Here is a 24,144-nt window from a genome sequence, read left to right as displayed (position 1 = left end):
TGCTCATTTCTTCTCACTATTTGCATTTTTAGATTATTTTTCTCCAGTTTTTGTTTGAAGTTGAACTATTTTAGTTTAAATTTAAACTAAAATTGTTCATGAAACCAAACAGGAAAAAACAGTTTGTCAGACAAATTGTAATTGCTAAATGCTGAGTTACTTTTTAGGAATATTTTTATTTTTATAATCAAACTCATTCATTTTTGGGGATAGAAAATGATTTAGTAGGGTACAAAAATCATAAAAGTTCCTTAAACGATTAATTTCTATCACTAATATTGTTCAAACAAAAATCAGGTGAATGTAAATCAAGAAAAAAAACCCTAAAATATTTAATATCCGATTCTTCATAAAACAGAAAACCAAGCATAATGTTTAAGCAGCTTGATTACAGCTGAACTGTGTCATGTAAAGCTACAGTATGTAATTTTAATGAAATGTTTCTTCTTATTAAAACTGCCACCAGTTCATGAGACAGATGCAAAAATGAACCGTTTCAAAACAAAGCCAGGAGGAGGAGCTTAGCGCTGTCAATCACTCTTATGCTCAACCCCACTCAGTTAAGCACTTTGAATTGCCTCATTGCTGAAAATGTGTTATATAAATAAAATTACCTTACCTTAATTTTTGCTAAGCTAGGTTCACCACAACACTAGTCACTAGTTCTAATGCTAGTTAGCATAGCCACAGATTATAGTAGATAAACGGTTGCTCTGTAAGGATGATTTGTTTTTTTCACCATTAGAACATTTAGCGGCACACATGTGGATGATTGACAGCGCTAAGACCCACCTCCTGGCTCTGATTGGTTGTTTCTGACTAAGTGGTGTATTAATGCTGGGAGAATCATACTTTACATACTTTTAACAAATATGTAAAAGTTTAAAAATTGCATACTGCAGCTTTAAGGGCACAACAATAAAACGTTAAATCTGATCATTAACAGGTGGAACTCCACAGATTTATAATGTTATTTTACAATAACAAAACAGAAGCTTAAAGATTGAGAACAAAACTTCAGGAACCAAAGTCCAAACCGAGATGATCCAGTCTCAGATCCACAGACATCCAGCACCGGCCGAGTCAAGTGCAAAAAGTTACAAATATACATAACTCCCCCCAGGATCAAGTCTCGTAAACAAATATCTAGAGTCAGGTTTGCCATCACAGAAGCAAAATCTTCAAAACGACCAAGCGAGGCTAGTCGTTGTCTGAGCCTTTGGGAGGGAAAAATGTCAATAAGTCGTGGAAGTCGTGTCCATACGGACGGAGCCTGTAAACTCCGAACATCATGACCTGCATCTGGTTGGCAGACAGGCCGCTGAAGGTGACGGCCAGGTCGGAGCAGCAGCCCTCCACCACGTTGCTGGGGTTCTGCTTCATGCTTTCCGATATCAGGCTGTCCACCGTCTTGCTGTTGAACAGACCCTTCCCGTGGACGTCCTCTCCGTTCTCCGCAAACACGCCGGTGAACTTGAGGCACACGGCGAGCTGCTTGTCGTCGCTCAGCTTCCACAGCTGCCGTCCTCTCTCCGGACACTTGTCCTCGTCCTGGAAGACGTTCACCAGCCTCTTCAGGGCCTCGTAGCTCAGGACGATGCCGCTGTTCAACTCGACGTACTCCAGCTCCCCGGACTTCACCGCCTTCCCCAGGTAGAACGGCTGCTCCGGGTCTTTGGTGAGCACCAGGTACTTGAGGTTCTCGATGATGGCGAAGGTGTTGGGCTGAGCCACGAAGAACCAGCGGATGTCCCCGGCGTTCTCGTAGGCGTGCTTCAGAGCCTTACGCAACCTGGCCCAGTCGTCCTTCTCGTTCAGGTCTATGGCTTCCAGCGCCTTGGAGGCCTCTGAGGTGTAAAACTCGACCTTGTCGCAGTGCTTGGTCCAGGTGTCCAGCGCCGTGGCCCAGTAGACGAGGCTTTTGGGCTGCACCATGACGACGCAGTAGACCTGAAGTTGGTCGTTCAGCTCCTGCAGCCGGCTGTCAGAGAGCTGCTGGAGCTCGTCTTTGCTCGCAGCCTTGACGTGATGATGATGGTGGTCGTTGCCGTCCGTCCTGGACTCGGTGGCGGGGCTGAAGCTGCCCAGCAGCGACAACACCAAGCAGAAGAGGCCACCCAACACCATCCCCTTCATGAAAGAGCCTCCCTCCGACAACATGATGGCAGCAGCGGCTGGACAAGACAAAAACTGTTTTTATTCCTCATTTCAGTTACTTAAAATCTGCAGTCGAGGTGCAAAGAAAATTTATTTTCTAGTGTTGAAACAAGGACTGTTGCAACAAATCAATTAGCATGATGAATGAAAACAAACTCAGTTATTCCATTTTCCTGATTTAACATTTCTCTTTTTCTACCAAAAACTGGGTGATAAAAGTTTTCAGTTTGATGCTTTGGTCTCAACTAGCTCTTTTTTTGTAGGACAATTTTCTTTACAGAGACATCATAATTAATTTTATTTGTTGTTTCTGTTGTTTTATATTTTTAAAATGTCTTTCAGTTAAAGTGTTAAATGTGTCATTGCATTTTTACTTGAAAATGGTCTCAAAATAACAATTTTATGATTTATCTCTTCTGGGACGTTTTATCATCCAGCAAAATTTGTAATTATGACATGCCAAATTAAACGATTAATCGTAATGAATCAATTGCTGAAATAATTGTCAACTGATTTAGTAATCGACTAATTGTTAATAGGAGCATTTAGACTGAAAAAATTCAAATTTCCGAAAGAGCAACATAATCAGAACAGTAAGCAAGCCAAACTGTTACAAATAATACATACATTTTGTATTTAAAAATTAAAAAACTTCTTTGTCTGTAAATATTTGAAATTGTTTTAACTTCACCTGGTTCAAATTTTAAATAAATCTCATGTTAATCACCTTTTCCTATCCAATTATAAATCAGTTAATCCAAAAATAATAAACAGATCAGCCCTATACTGTATAAATGCTAAGTCAAGAATGTTAATGCTAGAAGCATTAAATAAAGTAAATAAAGCCAGAAGATGAAGAGCAGGATGTGCATGCACTGTGCAATCAGTTGCTAAACAAACTGCAGTCTCCATAAATGAGAACGAAGCTCTTCCTGTTATAAACCAGGCTGTGTCTTTAACAAACTCATGCAATAGTTTTAACAGGCTGTGGTTTCAAAACCATTCATTTAAAGGTTTCTTACTGCCACTCCTACAGTTTAAAGTCCTTTTGCTGACATACGAGGGAAACTCTTGGAGACACCCAGGTTTTCAGGATGGATAGTCCTGCCCATCCCCCACATGTTGCTGCAGAAGGCTACTAAACTAAATTAAAAGCCTGTTACTAGCATAACACTATTTTAAAAATACAGTTGACCATCTATGAGCAGATATTGTAAACCAGGTAATATCTGCTTACTGCACTGTCAGTGAAAAACAGCATTTTTTTATTCAGACACTGGTTTATTTGTCATAAAAAAAAAAAAATCAAACCTAATGTTAGTTCAACAAATTACATGTGTAACAGGGTTTTATTTTAACAATATTAGAAAAGTGAAGTCTATTTATTCTTTGAATTTATTTAGTTTAGTGAAGAAGTTGTTTCTTCAGAAATTTATTGGTGTTTTAAGTTCTGTTATTGCTTTGTAATTTCTTTAGGTTTATTTATTATATTTTATTTAATATATAGGGGCAGAAGCTGCTGGACTGATGTTAACCACCGTCTTGATTTCCTCTTTTGTTAGAATAAATACAGTGAACCTGAAGTCAACCAAATGGATCTGAGACGAACATAGACGGGTTACACATATTACAAGCCAAAGATTGCTTTGCAATAAATATTTAGGCTCCTCACAGAGCGGGGTAGAAGTAAACACCATTATGTAATACATGATGACAACTAATGCCAAATTTAGTCAGTATTTGTATTTCTACTAACAGTAAATAAATGTTGCATGATAATCATTAAATAATTGCACTAATAATTTATGTTAAATATGAAGTCATAATTTATTATCAATCTTTTTCAAAATTATTCCTTTTCTTATTATTTATATATTTTGGTTTTAAATTCTTACATTTTACTGAATTTGAAACCCAATCTTATTCTGTCCAATGACTATTAAAACTGACATGCACCTTTTAATGCTGTAAAAGTTGTAAGATTTTTGTTACCATTTATTCATCAATATGAGTTTGAAAATAAATTCACAAGCCATAAAGTTAAAAACTGGTCTAAAGTCATATCTTTATTTACTCAAACTATTTGTGTGATCAATATAAAATATACTGACTGATGACTTAAGTTAACTTTGAATTACATTTAGTTAAATATAAATCATAAAAGGCTGAAAATACACATTAATAATGCTAAACATTCTAAGTAAGAAGGCTAGTTCTGTTTTAGGGAAACTTAATTAGTGCTTTACTATTTATTTTTTGCACAATAAATGGTTTTTTATTGTGCAAAAAAACTATTCATTATATAATCAAGATTACAGACAACCCCAAGCATCCTATAAAATCTTCAGTCAGAAGCCTCTAGAGAGCTGCTGTAATACAGACTGCTAGAGGAGATCCAATCTGTTCACAGACAATCAGTTTCTACAACAACTCTGAAGAAACTGGGATAATATAAATTAAAACATTTAGTCTCCCTCTTGGATTAATAAAGTATTTTTTATTTAAACTGAATTAATGTTTATTTTTGAAGACTTACAAAATTAATGTTTCTCGTCATGTTAGAGAAATAAACCAGAAAGTCTGGTAATACTAAACATAAACAACTACTACTGTCCGATTTTTGTAGTGTAGTGTAGTAACAAAGTTCAAATGTTCAACTCAAAAAAGAAACTATGAAGCAGTTTGTTCAAACACGGACCATTTGTTTTTAGTTTAGTCCACGCTTTATCTCTTCGACGCGTCTTAAATTCAGGGGTAAAAATTATTCTAAAACATTACGTCATATTTTAGTCCGAATGGTTTTTCAAATTATTATTACTTTTTATGTACTTAGATTAGCAGCTCTGGTAAGCTATCAGATAACTTTAAAACACCAACTGTAGTCGCTCTTTCAGAAAACCCTATGCTAACGGCTAGCTACTTAGCTCCATGTTAAGGCTTTCTCTATGTTTTTATCGGCAACATAAATAAAACAAAAACGGAGGATTTATTTCTACTGTACCTCAGCGGATTATTCTTGCCCTGACAGCTGGTGCCTTCGCTGCGACTGTCTTTCAACTAAAGCTTCCTGTTTGGTTGGTCACGGACGTGAGTCTGCGTCAGTCTAATCTTCTTCTTCTTCTTCTTCTCCATTCAGTTGTTTGAGCGGATATATGCTGCCCCCTTCAGGATGCTTTTAACACCTCGCCTTGACTTTAATTCACAGTGATAAATGGTGTGGATACTTTATCAGAAACAAAGTATGATATTTCTCCTTTATACTGAACACACCCCAACTGTATATTAACGATTTTTTGTAATTGTACAAAAGTAGTGAATGTTTAAAAAATAGAGACAATTGACACATAAAAAGACAAACATCCATTTAAGAAATACATTAACCTTCACTGCATAAATTAACAGTCACTAATATTGCACTTTAGTTTTATCTATAGCTGATCCTGAATGGAGCTGGTTTAGAAAGGTATGTGTCCATTCTGATTACCTCAAATTAAATGTCTGAAATGACGAAAAACAAACACTAGTTTCACTAGGGAAATCTTGTTTAATGTGTCTGCTAATTTGTCCATTTTGATTTCACTTTTAGACCTTGAAATTAAGCTTTTGCAGTGTTCCTTTTTTGTTCTTATTGTTGTCTGGCTGGCAGAGGGATTCATCAAATGTTTTTTTTTAGACAAAAAGAGATGGAAGCCATAAATCACCTGAAGCCCTGCACACTGATCTGAACAGCATTAGAGAGCTTTCAGTTTGACAAAGAGCCTCACAGGCCAAACTCTTGATGAGGAGAAAGGAGTTCAAAACCTTTTTTCAGTTTCTGAAACAAATCCTTTCTCACTTTGTTGTTGTTTTATAGATCTAACTTCAGCTTGTTTAGAAGGTGAATACATTCTCAATTATTATCTTCCCCTGCAAATAGGAAAAAGGACATTAAAAGCTCACCATGGAAATTTACAAAGGATGTTTCACACTTTTGAATTTTAATAATAAGCATGAATCTTCATCTTTTGGATTTGATATGTATCATTTTACTTTGTCCGACTGAGTAAAAAAATCTTTTTCATGATCATCCCTTACATTTCAGTGAAGCTGTTTTCTTTTATTTTCTCATGCATGAAATAAGCTTCAAACTAACTTGCAGTTAAGTCCTCATAAAAGCTATAGACTAGAAGAAATGAGTCAGTTTTAGATTGTGGGCCTCTTTTTTAACTCATTTCCTTCCCTGTGTGTCAATGTTCTGCTACATCATGTGTTCCTGCCTTTGACAGAATATTTCTCCTTCATGTTGAAAGCAAGAACAGTATAAGTATTAATTTTGTGGCGGTTCAACAGGTTTTTCTTGCTACTCTTCTTTGCACTGCAACCGGTTTGATTAAAGAGATTAAAGAATGAGTCAGTGTTAGACGTCTCTGTGCTGTTTTAATTTGAAACATAATATATGTTGTGTTGACAGCTTAATAATGGAGTTTGAAGGAAAGTAAACTGAATAAAGTTCTTTATTAAAGTATTCATACCATTTTAATCTACAAACACAAATGACCAGCGATGCAGAATACAGAGGGAAAATCCAACAAGGAATATTTTTGTTTTAGTTTCTAGTGCAAATATCTTGGTACACTTGAAATAAGACAAAACTGACTTGCTAATAACTTTTCAACAAGAAATCAGAGCTTGCATTAAGTCAGTAAATCCTTAATATTGATTAAAAAGTAGTAGCTACAGGCAGAGGAGGGTAGCATATCCAAAAATTGTTCTTGAGTAAAAGTAACACTACTTCATTGTATTTTTACTTAAGTAAAAGCAAAGAGTAGCTGTCCAAGAGATTACTGAAGAGTAAAAAAGTCTAGTCAAAGTAAAAGGTCTACTCAAGCACTGAACTGATCAAATTATCAATCATTTAATATTAAAAAATTACATCATCAGATGAGCCAAAATGTAAAGTCAAGTGAAAATCTTCGTATTTTAAGGATAAGAATGAAAATAATTAATATAAAGATCAGATAATAAAATCAGATTAAACAAACACAGTGTGTCTGAGTCTGGTGAATTTTTGGTTGAAACATTTTTGTTCTTCCTTCAGTAGGTAGAGAATTTAGAAATTTTACTCAAGTAAAAGTAGCAATACTTCATAATAAAGTTACTCAAATAAAAGTTCAGCGTAGTAAAAGTACTCCTATCAGTGCATGTTTTCCAAAAAGTTATTCAAGTAAATGTAACTAGTTACCATCCAACTCTGTCTATAAGTGACATAATCTGCCAGTGGAACAAAACATTTTTCCCATGTTATAAATTAAAATGTTTTGTTCCACCTGTGCAACAGCATAATTATGCATTTTCATCAGATGTCATTTTCTTTTGCTGTTTTTGTCCTGTTTGGAGTTCATTTCCACTTTACACTATGCTATTTGTTTGTTTTGTTGCAAAATGATTATTAGTTTTACCACAGTATTCAAATAAAGGATTATAACATATTGCACATGATTTCAGAGATGCCTCTCATTTGTTGCAGAATGACGTAGAAAAACCCAGCAGTGACACATTTCTAGGCGTTCTGCGTCTTCCTCTGGCCGCAGACATGATGAGCAATGACCAGAGGCCCAAACATGAACCATCAGAGCTGCTCTGATTGCCGCCGGAGAGCAAACATTTGTTTGGTTTCTCTGTGCAAGCACAGATAGGCCTCAGCTGAATTGACAGGGTGCCCTAAATTGTGTCGGTGACGCCCGATCCTTCGTGTCAGAACCATTAAAGAAGAAGACTGGGGTGTGATGATAATGTATTGATCAGGCTGTGATGGATGGCCACGGAGGAAATATAAGTGAAGTTCCCGTTTAGGTTGAAAACAGTCCGGACCGGCCAGCTGACCGTGGAGACACCATGCTTTCTGCAGCTCTGTTTTATCTCTTAGCTCTGATTTGCTCTGCGACATGGACGCACGCTCTGCCCGTTTATCCAGATCCCAACGTGGAACCACAAGCAGGTAAGATTCAAACTTTACTCCTGATTTTAAAATGGAAATCAGGAAAAATCTTATTACTCTGATTATTAAATCTTATTCTTATTATTAGAAAATGTACTTTCTAAAAAAAAGCCTAAAACACTGCAAAAACACAAAATCTTACCAAGTATTTTCGGTCTGCTTTATAGTGCAAATATCTTAGTACCCTTGAAATAAAACAAAATTAACTTACAAGTAACTTTTCAGCAAGATATAAGATCTTGTTTTAAGTAAATAATTCCTTGATATTAATGAAAAAGTGCTAGTTTGCAGATCATTTCACGGGAAAAAAAACAAACAGTATTCATGACTACAAGCATAACGTTACAAAATGAAAACTCAGATGTTCTTTGACAAGTTGCTAACCTGTTAGATCTGTTTACTGAGTTTATAAAGTTAGATATTTGTTACGAAAAGTGACCAAAGTCTAGGCTTTAAGTGGTAAATTAAAGAGAGGCGTATTTAGATGTTTTCCAAAAAGTGTAAGAGTTATATCAACAACTCAAAAACTAAAAATATTATAAAGTATTTTGGTCTAGTTTGAAGTACAAACACTTGAAAGTGCACTTGAAATAAAACAAAACTAATTCATAAATAACTATTCAGTAACACATAAGAGCTTATTTTAAGTAAATATTGATTTCATAAGTGCTAGTTCCAGTGGCAGATTATTTCATTTAAAACATTACATTTTTCCCATAAGTGGAATAATCTGCCAGTGGAACTAGTACTTTTCCATCAATACTAAGGTTTTATTTACTCAAAATAAACTCTTGTATCTTGCTGAAAAGTAGTAAGATATGTACTAAGATATTTAAACCAGAAATTGGTCAAAAAAATACTTGGTCAGATTTTGTGTTTTTGCAGTGTAAAACGTCAATATAAACAAAAAAAGTTGTTTTATTTCAACAGATTTCATTCATAAGTTGTTGTCAGAGGTGGAAGATGGAGCCAACGCTGCTGAGGAGGAACAGAGAGAGGCGAATAACCTTTACCCTCTGATGATGCACCAGAACGGAGGGAGAGACTCCTGGACCAAAGGTAAAACCGGGACAAATGTACCAACTTTTACAGCAAAAAACACAAAAAAGATGTGTGACATTAACGGTGTGATAACTTATTCCTATAGGGGCAAAGGATTCACCACCACAGGGAAGTTTTGCAAATATGGTAAGAGTAATAATTAGTGCATATTTTTTACTATACAGACGATTGCAAAAATCACAAAGCAAAACAAAAGACTTGTATAAAATGAAATAAATGACACCAGAATTATCTTTTTGTAGGAATTTTACAATTAATAAGTTTTTTTTCAAATATAAGGATCAGGATAATTGCAAAATGTCAGTACAGGTTTGAAGAAAAGCAGAAACCAAAATGTCACAAATGTTTTACTTAGAATAAACTAACTAAACAAAAATTGTTAAACTCGTATTTCTGAATCTAATTATTTTTTCAGGTAGATGACCTTAAAGAAGTCGTCCTGAAGCTGGCTGCAGCAGACAAACTGCGCTCTCAGGGCTTTGTCCGATCAGAGCAGAGTCTGCCCAAAACAAACAAAAGAGGTGAGAGAAGAGGCGATTTTTCTCTCTGGTAAACTCGCCACACCTGCATTCCTTTCTGAATAGTTTGAAGTGATGTTTATTTAAATTTTTTACCCAAGCTGTAAAAAATTTTCAGATAGTTTTAAATAAATAAAATTCTTTATCATTGAGGAGACTCTGCTGAAGCACTGAACCAGATTTTTTTTAAATAATATTTTTGTAATCTATCCCTTCTTCCTGTGTTTAACTGGACTGTTTTCTGCTTGCAGCGTGTTTCTGGAAATACTGTGTGACCAACTAGAGCCCAACAGGCTGATGCTTAGATCCTGGCTTTGGAGAATGTTCCCACTCTTCATTATTTTTCTTTTAGTTCCCATCGAATATGTTGTCTGTACCAGATATAAAAAAGAGGATATATTTTTAAACCTGTAAAATTGTCTTTTTCTGTGACTGAGAATAAATTAGAGTATCTGAAATGGCCTCTACACCCAGAGATCTGGTTTTATTTTCCTGAAGAACAACAGAAATATCATGATGAGGAACAAGTAGATTTATTTAATAGTGTGTTTGTTAGAGTTCATCAAACAAAAATTAACTGTCATATACATGAATATATCTATGCAGGTGTTTTTGATTTTTAAAAAGCATTCAAAAATATTTATATGTACACTATAAACAATAACTCAGCTAAACAGTAAATTGCACTCTGGCTCTTTTTCATCTGAGTAACTAAAGATAAACATGTGAAATGATGCTTTCAAGGTACTGAATGTCTCATTCATCAGGTGAGCTCATATTTGTGACAACAGCGCCCTCCAGAGATCACTTTTGGAGTTACATTTTGGAGAATAATATGATGAAATGTGAGTTTTTATTTCCGCTTCGCGACGCCAAAGTAAGCCTTTTCGATCTCGATGTCGGCCGGACATGTTTGTTTGAATTCCTCCCGTTCGTAGGCGTTTTCCAGGTACCTCCAGACTCCTGTGAACTCGGCTGGGATCTCAAAATCGCAGTACTTCTTGGCAGCGACCTGAAAAAGAAATCAGGAGTTAGCTTCTTCTTCTACTTTTTTCTAAGTGTAGCCGGGTGATACATTTATATTTCCCGGGTTGCATAAGCTGTCAAATTTGTCAACTTCAGATACACAACATGTGTATCTGAATTATTAATTTTGCTGTTAAAACAGCAAAATTAATGCGGGTAACCATGGTAACTAGCGAGCGTTTAAAGGCTAGCAACGGCTCTTTCTGCAGTCAAGTTGCGCGCGCATCCGCCGTGTTTACAAGCAAATAATACCGGGCATAAACATAATTTATAAAAAGTCAACAAACAAGATTAGATTTTCACACATATATGGGATAAAACAAAAATATAATTTTATTTTTCTAAAACATTTTTTATTTAATTAAATAAAAAAAAACTTTTATTAAATACAATTTTTTTTTCTTAACAAAATAAAGATTTTTCTTTTTTTTTACTCAATTTGACTTATCTCTGGTGGTGATCCAACCCCAATTTTGGAAACACTTGATGTTTCTGAACTATAATGCAAATAACTTCAATTTGTATAACTACAGTAGGTCCCAGTCATATTTATTTAGGGACTTCTTTTACAATTAAGATTTCTGAATTCAGATCTCATTTTAACTAGTGACTGAGAAATAAATTTCACCTGTCTGAAATGTATTTATTTGAAATAGGTTTTTAAAAACAAGAAAGCAACTAATTAGGACAAGAGAAAACATGTCCATACTTACCCAAAAACAAAATAATTAGCTTACCACTGCTTTTCTGTATAAAAAGGAGCAGGAAGATATGAAAAGTAATCTCACTTTAATTAAATATACCGACTTATTTACGACTCAGTCAAAGCAACTCATTAAACACACTATGTTATTTAATCAATGTCACGTTGACCAAAAATCTATTAAATCGAGTAGTCTGGTTTATTTGTGTGGATGAACAGACCTTCAGTACAAACAGGAAAGATGAGAAGAAGAGTTGTCTTTCTAACAAGTATGGCATTTTTTAAATTAAATGTTCAAATTTGTTTGGAAACAGGTATTTTGTGCATAAAAAGTAATGCCAGTATAGACAAAATTGTAAAATTGTAAATAGTAGCAGTAAATTCAGTGAGTATTGCTGCTGATGTTGATTTTGAAATCAATGTTAGGTTCACTGAAAATAACTAAATTTATTTTATTGTCCACCATCAACATTAAGCCAACATTTTCATTATTTTTAAAAGTTTCTTTGATTAAATAACCTCTTGTTTTGCATAACCAACTTAGATTCCAGCGACAGATATGAACTTTTGTTTGTTTTAGAACTTGCTGTTTGAAAACTTTAATATGTACATATTCCTTGTTTGATCAACACAAGACCTTTTATTGGTCCAGTCTACCCAAACACATGTGAAACCCTTTTTAACCCTTTATTTTTTTTCCTGTCTTGAATAAAAACCTCACACATGTCTCACCCTGATGACATGCAGCTTGGGCAACAGGTTGCAGTCTGCTAAGGTGAGTCGGTCACCGTCCAGAAACTTCCTTCTGGAGATCGCAATGGTTTCTGCAGAGTTGTGATCGATTTCCTCAGGGAGCGGGCTGTTTAAGTATTTGTCCAAACGATGAAACTCTCGCAGGAGAATCTTTTCCTGTGCTGAAAGATCAGAAGAAAACAGAGATTTTGCACCGTCGTTATCCAGTAGTCCTTAAATTAAACATAAAAAATCTGTGAATCTATTGCTTCAAAACAAAAATCTACAAGAGTCCACGCTTCTCAAGAGTTCTGGTCTCCTGAGGCTACTGGTTCAATAGGATACACTCTAAATCAGCTAAGTCGAGACCTGTTCTCAACAGTTATCATCCTGAAACTTTAAGATACATCCCTAGTCCAACACAGCGGCAACAAATGCTCAAAATCTGCCAAACAGGAACCACGACGAAACCTGTCTTTGGCACTGAGGCCTTGGATGTCTGAAGGCTCCTCACCTTTGATTACATTTTAAAATGAGGAGCAGTGTGAAAGCAAACTACACCAGCTGAAAATGTAACAAATGTTTAAATTTTGGTTCCAATCAGACCGAGTCCACTTGTGTGAAAACACCCTTAGAGATTAGTCAGTAGTTGCCATGGAGAGAGGGTCCAGTTTGGGCTTTCTTATTTGGCCTTCACATAGATGGATTAATTAATCACAAACAAACTTACGGGCATTGTTTGGGCTGTTCTTGATGAAAGCGGAGAACTTTGCAAAAATGTCTGAACCCACGTCAAAGGACTCTTTGTTCACCGGGCTGAGATGTGGATACCTTTTAAAGAAAAATGAGATTAGAAGCCTTAATGTTTACTTTCATTTAAGCATGAGCAACATACTCAAACTCCCACTTCACTTGGTATTTGGATAATGGTGTGAAACAACAATACCTGGGAGGGGCAAGTGTTTGTTCAAGGAACTCCTCAATTTTGATGAAGTCTGTTTTAAGGGTGCCGTTGTAGAGGAGGAAAGGAGGGTTTGTCCCCGGGGCCAGGTCTTTGAGCTCAGCTGGCTTCCTGGAGAAGACACAAATAGGAGCAAGGGACAACATTTTAATTCTGTTATCAAGCACGTCAACACTGAGGCTAAATTGACTGTTGAGGCCCAAATAGTTATGTCTGTGTAGACGAAGTAGGCATTTGAAAAGGAAGACGTGTCTCAAGAGCCAACCTAAATGGGCAACCAAAGAACAAGGTATTCCTCAAAGACCACGCCTGATTGGGCGAAATTAACGTCTGTCATTCAAATTTTTTTTTTTTTTTTAAGTATTGCTAGCTAATCCAACTTCTTTGGGATCGGACTTTCATGTACTTATTCTTTTGTTGTAACCCAGTGTATCAGAAGACTTCAGGGTTAATTACACCTACTTCGAAAAGACGTAATGTGGGTTGTGTTAGCAAATCCGACATTAGCGGCTTCGCTTAACAGAAAACGTCCGGTTACATTTCAAAATAAGAGCATCAACATAAAACACGGTGATTTTTCACAGATGTTTTTAAATAGTGGCGTCCGTCATTCGACTTTTTCCTTTTTTTAAATAAATAAATAAATAACCTATCTTCTCTGCCATCAGACTTTTATTTATTATGTTAATTTTAACGAGCTTGCTGCTGTAACGGGTCTCAGAAGACTTGGGGGTGAGTTACACTATAAGCGTTTCGATATAATAACCATAGACATTATTGTATGTATTGATGTCTATGATAATAACGACAGGCACATTTTGTTAGCCAGTCCGACATTAGCAGCGACTCCATGGCTTCTCTTCCCGCCTCTCTTAACAGAGAACGTCCGGTTACATTTCAAAATAAGAGCATCAACATAAATCACCCGATTTAACGGTTAGACAGAGATGTTCATATTTTAGGAGGGCTAAATTTTGATACCTTGTCGTTACATTAAAAACAAAATTGGTTTTGGTTACTGAAATAATATGAAATTAACAAATGTTACATAAGTAGTAAACAAGTAATAAATCCATAATTTTAAAAAATAATGTTATTAAGCTGGTTTTGAGACTAAGAAATCGTACTCAGCATCGTATTTTCTTGTTCAACTCTTTAAAGCAGTCAGCGCAGATGATTTCTGCTGCTGAAACTTGCCAACTGTTTGCTTTTTAAAATCGCCACTTTCTTTGAGGATGTCAGAATCAAACATGTCACTCTGGATTATTAATAATCAGAGTTGCGTAAACTCTGGATTATTAATAATCCAGAGTTTACGCAACTCTGGGAGTGGTCGTCTGTTTGAAAGGCCTGCCTGTGTGTGTAATGAATCACTCATTTATCTACATCCTTACAAAGTTTCCTGGCCCTATTTGCTTGTTGGTTCTGCCCCTGAGAAATACACACAATAAATTCCCAATTAAAGAAGGTGTTGGTTTGAAAGTGACAGAGATCTTTGTACTTCTAGACTTTTACAGGCTCAGTTTGACAACCCAATGTGAGTAACACTTTGTGACAGCTGAGAAGTGGTTTGGATTATGACAAAACTATAGTGTGTTCTGTGTGAAAGTCCCCATGACCAGATGCTCAGGAAAGGGGTGCTTACTTCCTCATATCAACAGTGGTCACTGTAAACTTGACTCCTTTCAGCCAAAGCACCATGAAGAGCCTCTGACAGAAGGGACAGTTCCCAATGTTTTCACCATCATGCCCAGCCTAGAACAAAACACAATAAATTAAGTTAGATATGTTTTTTTAACTTCAAACTCAAGAATAACTTTTTGTTTTATCCTGTCAGCTGTTTCTCTCTAATATTTTCTGCTGATTTAAAGGTTATTCAGGCAGCAAACACAGCATTTGGGACATTTAAAGGCCATTTTCTTCTTGGAAGGGAAATGCAGGCATTGTGTTGCAGCGGAAAAACACATACACAGTCCAAATTCAGCCACTTGTGATCAAAGCCAGTTACAATCTGTGCCAAGATTCAGATAAGATTCAGTTTTATGTTTGTTTATAAACTTTAATACAGAAAGCATGAGTTAAGTGGTGTGTTTTTTTTGGTACAAGTGTGAACCTGATGGTGCTTAAGTTGGTATTTAAACCAAAGCTTATGATTCAGTGTTAAAATTACGAGTTATTTCTGTGTTTTAGGGTGCATTCGCACCAGTAGTGTTCTTTAGAGCCCTGTTCCTGCTCCCAAAACAGCAAATGGACTGTAGCACGGGGCATTCTGGGTAATAAATACAACCTAAACAAACACGCAAGTCGAGTCCTAGTGGGAGAAATGACTTGTGGTCTCTTACCAAAGACAAAAGTGAAATCCTACAAGCGTTAAAATCTGACGCTACTTCATTTTTGTTAACATTTTGTGAAGAAAAAAAGTTGTGCTCTTGTCTTCTTCTGATGTTTTTGTGTCAATTCCTTCAATAGTTCTTGGTGCAGAGCCACCACAGGCAAGGAGGGGAACAGCTTTTTCTATTAGTTTTGATCTCTTGACAGTGCAATGTGAAAGCAAACCACACCAGCTGAAAATATAACAAATGTTAAAATTTTGGTCTTCAATAGAACCGAGTCTATCGGACTATCAGGTGTGATAGTCCGTTAAATCATTAAAATGTTCCAAATTTTGACTCATCCGATGCATTATCCTACACTAACCAGACATTCCCGCTATCATATAAATAGTTTTTAATATTTCTGATAAGTTCAGTAATAAATTTATTTTTTATTAGCAGACGGGGCTTCACCATGTCTGTAAGGTGGCAAGAAAAGGGGACTAGGCCAGACACCATGCATTTAAAAACATCACTGCCCAAGTTTTTGGAAAACAAAAAGGTATTAAAAGTTATTGACTAAAGTAGCTTATTGTTTTTGTAATTTATTTAATCTTGTGTGTGTCAGCTGATTATCTCTAAGTGACAAAACATTACAAAATGTTTCATGGATGTCCCTGCTGGACTGAAGTGGGTGTGCCTGGTGGTTCGGGCCTGAGGCCACGCAGTTTTCTCTCCAAGCTCTTGTCTTCTGGGTGTGCAGTGATAACGTGAGCTCAGTCTGTTGCTTTAATTAACTGATAACAGGCTGCTCTGACCCTCAGCAGAGGGATACAAACATCCTAACATCGACTTCACATGGTATTTGGAAACAGATCCAGTCAGAAGGAGGTTCTGGTTCTGTTTGGGTACATCAAAGTTTTTTGTGCTGTTTCTACCTGCTGAATGAAAAACACACAAGGTTTTAACCAAAAGCTCCACCAGACAAAAAGTTTTGTTAAAGTTTCATAAGTTTGATACTGAAAGTAACTGACCTGGAAAATTTTTATTTTCTGTTTGTTTAAGTTATTTATATTAATTATTTTCATTCAGGTTTAAAATGTCAAAATTTCCACATAACTTTATGTTTTGGTCCATCTGATGATGTAATTTTTTGGTTCTAAATGTAATTTGATCAGTTACTCACAACCTGAGTAAACATTTTACCAAATACTTTTTTACTCTTATTTTAGTCATTTCTTGGACGGCTCCTTTTTACTTTTACTTGAATAAAAACATATTGAATTAGTGCTGCTCATACTTGAGTAAAATATTTGGGTACTGTAACAGAAACTTTTATGTTCTGTTAGTAAATCTAGCAATTTGAAAGAAATAAAAAAAATACTGACCTTAATGAACAACTCAATGCTTGGCTCCTTTTCTGAGCTTTGTCGAAGTGCCATGTTTAAATAAATTAATAAGTTTCACCAAATTATTTGCTCCAGTCAAAGATTCTCCTTCAGTAAAAACGCTCCCAAGAAATCCTCAAAAACAAATTGATAAGAAGCTGGCAAGTGTGTCCTTGGATTGTGTCTATTTTTTTGCAGAAGCGATGTCACCTCTCGCCTGCTTGTGTTTGATTGCTCCTTGTGGGGAATCACACTGAGCTTTCTTCACAAACCAACTGGAGGGAGGACCTGAGAAAAATGGGCGGGGAACTGCTGAGCCTCACTCTCTTATATACTCAAACTATAAGAGGAGAAGCTTAAAATAGTTTCCTTTGCTTATTGTGATACACAGGAACTGATAAGGAGGAGTGACTCAAAACATATAAAAAAACACAATTCGTAATGTCCAGTCAGATATAAACAATCTTGTTGCTATGGAAGAACACAGTGTGAGCCGAGGACTCTGGGAAACATGACTAATAAAGATAGATATTCCCCATTTGCTTTGGATACAGGAAAGTACATAAAATCTGCAGTTTCTTCTAGTTATTTCCACACACCACAGTTAAAGACACAACTGGATGAATGTTGAAGCAGCTGCTTATTCTTTTCTTAAGCCAATATTGTGAATATTTTCATAATATTCATTGTGACCATATTTCTGTTTGGAATGTTCATTGTTTTTATTGGGACTCTCAGTTTTGACACTTGGCAGTTCAAATGCACAGCTGTCAAAACAGCAACCGAGGTTTTTGCTTTCACAAAAAAAATCACAAAGCCAGTATAAGCCAAAACAACTTTACATATAAAACAATGGGAGAGTGAGTAGAAAAACTAAACTCTGCACCAGTTTAAATGTTTTAAATTGGTTTTAGAGTGGTACCGAAAGAGAAAAATCACAGTTCTGTTTTGAAATAACAGTTCAGTTTCTGGTACATTTCTAACAAAAATGTTTATATCTTTTTTTTTTTCTTTTTTTTTTTACCAGAGTAAATTTTACTTAGATTTTCTGTTAAAATGTTACCAATTAAAATCAGTTAATAATGTCATTATAGAATAATAAATCCACTTGTTCACTGTTACTGCCTGGGAATTTCTAGATAAGATTTTGTTGATGTTTTTCATCATTAAAAAAGAGTTTGAAACATTTTACAGCTGAAATATGTAACGTTTATATAACTGTCACTATGTTTTGACAGCTTGGTAGAAGACAGATAATCTGTGAGAAAATATCAAGCTCCCCTGCTTTATCCCAGCGTTCAAAAGGACCAACCAGTCAGAACCAGGAGGCGGGTCTGCTCATCCCGCTCTTCTTCCTCCGTTGCTCTCTGTTAGCCACAGCTAGCACAGCATGTCATGTATGCTAAGGCTAGTTAGCATGGCCACCGCTGACGGCAGATAAACGGTTTTTCTGTCATGTTAAGTAGTTTCTTCGCCGTTAGCACATTTAGCATACTCTATAGTAAATTATAGAGTAAATGAGGTTGATTGGTTAAGACCCTCCCACGGGCTCTGATTGGCTGTTTTTGGTCGCGTTTCTTCACATGGCTATATTAGCTCCCAGAGGAGTTGGAGGTGATCGATCTTTTCACAGATTGTCTGTCTCACAAAAACATTGTCACAAAATGGTGACCGTTTTGGCAAGTATGCAAAAACATTTCTTTTAATCAAGGTTGCATACTGCGGCTTTAAGAGTTGTTTTGAATACAGATGTAATAGTATACGAGATGTACTTGAATGCACCATAGGCGATAGTCTGGAAAGCAGTTATTCCTGTTTTTTGGTAGCCAAGAGTAATTTAAATCAAAGCATTTCATGAAGTGTGTTTTAATATTTACACACATTAATGTGTTTTTATTATTATTATTTTTTTAAGTTTTAGTTTATTTCATGTAACTTGTTGCTGTTTCGTGTGATGAATTTTAGCTCACTGAAATTAACAGAAATTTTCAGAACTTCAAATTATATCTGTACAACCTGGACTGCAATATTTGTTTTATTACATTTTATGCATTCAAACAATATATACCAAATTCAGAGTTTGCAACGATGTTACTTTTAGAATTGAAGAGGTAATTTGTTGTTTTCAAATGCTTCTGTATCACTTAGTACCATAGAAATCCACTTTACAGTCATGCAATTTTTTTTGAAAACCTATTAAACACAAGTTTGCAAAACACATAATCATCCAGAGAAAATTTAAATATATGTTTTGGAGGTTGTGTCTTCAGCAAAAAGGGAACTAACACGACCAGGCAGGTGTTTGTAATATTTTAGTTGATCATTGTGTTTTACTGCATAACAGTTTCTTTTCTAGTTCTCCTTTTCTTTTGTGGGTAATGAGTTGAAACCTGTTGGGGATTCCCTTCATGATATGAACTTAAAAGTTCATGCTTCTTTCCAATAAAAATACTGAAAATACCTGCAAAGTAAAGCATGTGATTTTTCTAAACACTTGAGTATGTGAAGATGTCTTAAATTGAAAAATGAAAGCAGTGGAGGGGTGTAGGGTCAGTTTTCAGGACTGCTGATTCTTGTAAAACGATCTCATTTACACAAAAGGGTGGAAGAGAAACTATATTGCAAAATCCCCTCTGGTACAGTGAATACTTCCCAGAAGACACGTGTCCAACAGTAACAGAGAAAGATTGTGAAATCCATTTTAAGGAATTTAAAAAGCACGTCCTGTGGATGAACAGACTGGGAGTTATGCGTCTATTTAACATGCAGGCCTAAAAGGATTTGGAAAATTCAAACTCTTGATAAACAAAACATCATATTAAAATAAATAACACTGGAAACTCTGACCCAGGAGGAGATGACCTGATACTTTGCAACTCTCTTGACCCCAACTTTCTTTTCTTTTTCCTGCTTGTAAATCCAGGACATGGATTTCCAGCGAACGATGTAACACTTTATCCATACTCCCTCTGGGAGGCGAAAGGAATTTTATTGCGCAGTACGATGGGAGTTTCCCTCCCACACGTGTCCGTGGTTTAAAGATTTAAAAAGTGCCTTCTCCCTCAAAGCAGTCAGATCTGATTAATTAACTGGTGATTGTACTGCTGTCAAAGTAAAACTAGGGTTGAGTTAAACGATTTAAATGGCCGGTTGGGATTTAATGTGTAATATCTGCGCTGTGTTTAGACTACTTCCGTTTGGTTGCTATGACAACAGCAGAAAAGTTCCGCTCGTTCCGTTAACGTACTTCTTCTACTTTTCTGTCTGCCATCTATCGCCATCGAAATGATTTTGACCAGCACTCAAGTCAAAGTTTGGCCAACAAAGTAGAAAACAACTGATAATCTCCAAAATGTTGATATTTTTTTCTTTTCTTTGAATAAAACGACAGTCTGAAACCTTGCTTTATGTTTTGGATCTTTAAGAATTTATATATTTCATAAAAGTTTTGTTTATTATTGAGCAGGTAGAAGTAAAAAAAGGAAAAATCACAATAAACTCATTCTTGCATTTTAAATTTAACAAATTTGGGACCTGAGAGTAATTTAAATTTGCCAGTTTTGGGCCGAGGGGCAAAAAGTTTGTTTATTATTGAGTAGGTAGAAGTAAAAAAGGAAAAGTTTGAACACTACTTCAATAGATGTTATTCAACATGATACTTGCTTGAAGAAACTTGCATAATTTGGGAAATATCGTGTTTTCTCTTACTTCCTCTTCTCCAGAAAAGTAATATCACTGCAAAAATCACCAAATTTTATCAATTGTTTTTGATCTAGTTTATATTGCAAATATCTTGGTACAACTGAAATAAGACAAAACTAACATACCTTTTTAGCAAGATGTAGAAGCTTGTCTTAGGTCAACAATGTCTTAATGTTGATTTTAAAAAGTCTTAGTTCCGCTTATATTTTTTCACTTATAACAAGACATTTTTCCCTTATTATTAATTAAGGAGTTATTTACCTAAAACAGGCTTCTATATCTTGCTCCGGAGTTACTTGTAAGTTAGTTTTGTGTTAATTCAAGTGTGCTTGAAATTAGACCAGAATACTTGGTAAGGTTTTGTGTTTTTTGCAGAGATAGGAATGCTGATCTATCATGGAGAGAGACGCACATCAGCTGGAAGTGACCTCTTGGAAAAAGAGGGCCTTATCTCCATAAACACCCTGACGGTGGAGAACGGAGTCCAAGAAAATGACACTTGATTTTGTAATTGCACACACAGCAAAGTCAAGAGTTGATACTTTGCTGTTCTGTTTGTAAAAGTCAATGTTTCAACATTTTCCTCCTAAGGTAACGATGGTCATTATGGTCAAACAACACAAATTTAGTGTCATTAGACCACAGGACATCTCTAAATATTAACACCTTTGTGCCTCTGCAAACTGTAATGTAACTTTTTATGTAGGGTTTGAAACACTGGCTTTTTCTTTTCTGAGCGGCTTTTCAGTCCATTGTGGTAAAAGACTCGTTCCACCGTGTTTCACAAAGTCTCTTGATTTTTTTTCTGTTTGATACAGTCATTGTCGCAGCATAACATTTTCATTTCTGACAGTATAATTGCATGTAATTTGCAAAAGTTTACAAAACCATGACATCATCATCTGGGTTTTACCAAATTGTTTAAATTGTCTGGTTTGAACTGTTGTTCACACAGCGAACTGCAGGGAGGCTGTGTTTTGTATTTTTCTTTTTGCAGACACAAAGACATCATTGACCCGTTTCCAAGGACAGCAAACCCCAGTGCTTTGTTACTAAACACTCACAATGATAGAGGCATGGAGTTCCTTCACATCTTTATGTTTTCTTTCTCTTTTTCTTTCTCCCAGGACGCCCGTTGCACTTTCGGCACCTGATTTCTCTTGTAAGTTCTTCGCTTTCCTCCCTATTTTTAATGTGTGGGTAAAAAAATGCTGATGCGTGATTTTCCACATGTGTGGGCTTCCACAACAGGAAGTGTCGGAAAGACATTTCCTAACAACATGCACATCCTTCTTTCTAAGCTGATGACTTAGCTGCGAGATTGAAGTCAGGGTGAAGAGGCAGCAAGAAAAAATATGAGGGAGAACCAGATATCTTTCTTTTTGGACAGTGAAAGTAATTGCTGTGTGGTGATTGTTGAGACACGGTTTTGTTTTTAAGCTTTGTGTATCTGACAGTAGCTGTTAGAAGTTTTTGTTTGGCAACAAGCTAATAATAGCTCTTTGTGAATAAGTGCCTGGTACGGCCAGAGAGCAGCAAACAAGCAAATGTCGCCTACGTAGGACATTACAGTGCTGTGCAAAAGTATTCAGACTTTCTATGCTTTTCCTCATTTTGTGAAGTTGCAATCATAACTCCATTGTATTTCATTGAGATTTTATGCAGAAGTAGTGCCAAAATGTGGAAGGAAATGATGCAGATTTCAATATTTTTTAGAAAATAAAACTATAGCATGCATTTGACTCATCCCTCTTTATTCTGATATCCATAAATAAGCATATCAGAATATTCATATTTATGGAGTCCAACCACTAAAGGGATTGGAATATGTTGTAAAGCATGGATAAATATTTCAGGCTCTGGAAGTAAAGAGTCAATAGAGACATACACTTCAAGCTTGCAACTTGCAAAAGATGGTTGTACAAAGGAATAGTTGAAAACATGTCCTGCATTATTTTTGTCTACTTTACAAATATGTGCTACTTTGTTCCATCACATAAAATCCTGATAAAATACATTACAGGTGACTTATTATGCTTCCTCAGACAGATTAGGATAAGTATAAGCCTATGCAAAACATGTTCATTACCTCTTCTGCTCAAAATCATTCTTAAAGATGAGATTTTAGTCTATTTTGAGCTCCTTTCAGATTGAGACGTTTTAGGGCCTCTTGTCACTTTAAATCCAAATAATCTGCTGCTGGCCATGCCCCCAAACTCAATGTTTATATTCACACGTGAAAATGGCTGCAATTTGAGCACAATTATACAACTGTACATGTTTAAAAAGCAGAAGTAGAGCCTCCTGCACAACCAACAAGCAAGCAGCAAGGAGTTTCTGGATGGTAAGTAAACAAAAAAAATGCCATTGTCTGCATATAAATTACTTTTAGTTACAATTACAGTCATATTGATTTACCTACATCATTTTATATATTTATATTTTATAAACTTGATCTCTTATGGTTATATTTGTGTTGTTAATATTTAACACCTTAGATGGAGTAGCTTGTCAACGAATAGCCAATTTCCCCATGGGGATCAATAAAGTCTATTCTATTCTATTCTATTCTATTCTATTCTATTCTANGTCAAGAGTTGATACTTTGCTGTTCTGTTTGTAAAAGTCAATGTTTTAAGCTAGATTTTTGACTCATTGCCCGTCATTCGGAGGAAATTGCCATTTTTTCATACATTTTTGGTTAACTTCAGTTATATTCCATGGTCTTGCTGTCTTGGAGTCAGGAACTCTGACACTTCCAGAAAGATCCATGGAAAATGTCAGCACTTATGTCCAATCCTACAAATTAAATAGTGACCAATAACATTTCCTGTCCTTTTATTCCAACACTAATGTTTCTTTATATTACTGCTAGTCCTATGTAAACATCTTTCAAAGAAACTTTTATCTTGGTCGCTATTAATTACCCATATTAAGCCAACAGAAGTGTGGAAATATACTGAATTTACTGAATGGATTCCTTAGAAGGTTATTGTAAAATGTAATAACCATGTAATGTAACTGTTTTCTGATTGATTTAATTAGATTTTATTTTTTCATTGAGCAGATGTGTTTCTGTTCTGTTTCCATGTGTTTTCATTCTGGGTTCAGCTGTCATTTCCTCTCAGCTCCTCAGACCACGTCCTCAAAGCGTTTCGTCAGCTCGGTTCACCTGGTCTCCATGTCACTGACCACGTTCCTCCGACCTCTTCCACTTTCTTTTACTCCATACAGGATCCTGCTGCTGTCTCACTCCAGGCATTTGGTCCTGGATTATCATGTTTCTCAATTGGACTTTGGATATTTTTTTAAGTATATTTTCCCCCCAATTTATTTCTGTCTTCTATCATAAAAGTGCAACTATTCTTTGCTTTTGTTCATGTTTTTATGCAGAGAGGTCTTTCTGTGTGTAGCAACAGGATAATGTCTTATTGCTTCATAAGAAAGTGAAGAAGTCCAGATCAGAATATGAAACACCACTTTTTTTATTATCCCAACAATAAATTGACAAGTTGTTTCTAAAATTCAAGTGAAAAGGTTCTGATGTTTCCTAGTTTCAACATTTTCCTCCTAAGGTAACGATGGTCATTATGGTCAAACAACACA

At 35.7% G+C, this 24,144-nt stretch overlaps 3 protein-coding genes across 4 annotated transcripts in view; 1 reads left to right on the top strand and 2 right to left on the bottom strand.

Moving 5' to 3' along the window:
* Positions 1–156: 156 nt before the first annotated feature.
* On the bottom strand, positions 157–5,273 carry c1galt1c1 (C1GALT1-specific chaperone 1). Its single transcript, XM_007569694.2, has 2 exons — positions 5,159–5,273; positions 157–2,174 (listed from the first exon to the last, which is right to left on the bottom strand). Exon 2 carries the CDS (start codon positions 2,158–2,160, stop codon positions 1,201–1,203), a length of 960 nt encoding a protein of 319 aa, XP_007569756.1. The 5' UTR covers positions 2,161–2,174; positions 5,159–5,273; the 3' UTR covers positions 157–1,200.
* Positions 5,274–10,231: 4,958 nt separating this feature from the next.
* On the bottom strand, positions 10,232–17,134 carry clic2 (chloride intracellular channel 2). Its single transcript, XM_007569692.2, has 6 exons — positions 16,837–17,134; positions 14,782–14,891; positions 13,122–13,247; positions 12,906–13,006; positions 12,176–12,357; positions 10,232–10,726 (listed from the first exon to the last, which is right to left on the bottom strand). The coding sequence occupies exons 1-6, from the start codon at positions 16,888–16,890 to the stop codon at positions 10,568–10,570; spliced, it is 732 nt and encodes a 243-aa protein (XP_007569754.1). The 5' UTR covers positions 16,891–17,134; the 3' UTR covers positions 10,232–10,567.
* Positions 17,135–21,504: 4,370 nt separating this feature from the next.
* LOC103150187 (protein eva-1 homolog C) overlaps positions 21,505–24,144 on the top strand; it is a 12,194-nt gene continuing 9,554 nt past the window's right edge. The window contains exon 1 of one of the 2 annotated variants that reach the window (XM_007569688.2): positions 21,505–21,700. In XM_007569688.2, the coding sequence (XP_007569750.1) occupies positions 21,604–21,700 (97 nt within the window). In that variant the 5' untranslated portion in view covers positions 21,505–21,603. The remainder of the gene's footprint in view (positions 21,701–24,144) is intronic. The other variant, XM_007569691.2, reaches the window with a different exon arrangement.

This window comes from Poecilia formosa, unplaced genomic scaffold, assembly GCF_000485575.1.
Source record: "Poecilia formosa unplaced genomic scaffold, Poecilia_formosa-5.1.2 Scaffold244, whole genome shotgun sequence".
Lineage (NCBI taxonomy): Eukaryota > Metazoa > Chordata > Actinopteri > Cyprinodontiformes > Poeciliidae > Poecilia > Poecilia formosa.
The sequence above is the reverse complement of the archived record's forward strand: the minus strand, read 5'-3'. Positions and strand labels throughout refer to the sequence as shown.

Bases quoted from the DNA above. Each gene is read 5' to 3' on its own strand.
- c1galt1c1 (XM_007569694.2), bottom strand. From the start codon at position 2,160: ATGTTGTCGGAGGGAGGCTCTTTCATGAAGGGGATGGTGTTGGGTGGC.
- clic2 (XM_007569692.2), bottom strand. From the start codon at position 16,890: ATGGCACTTCGACAAAGCTCAGAAAAGGAGCCAAGCATTGAGTTGTTC. The intron at 13,248-14,781 runs GTAAGCACCCCT...TGTCTTCTCCAG, and splicing joins ACCACTGTTGATATGAGGAA to GAAGCCAGCTGAGCTCAAAG. The intron at 10,727-12,175 runs GTGAGACATGTG...TTTCTTTTTCAG, and splicing joins CCAAGCTGCATGTCATCAGG to GTCGCTGCCAAGAAGTACTG.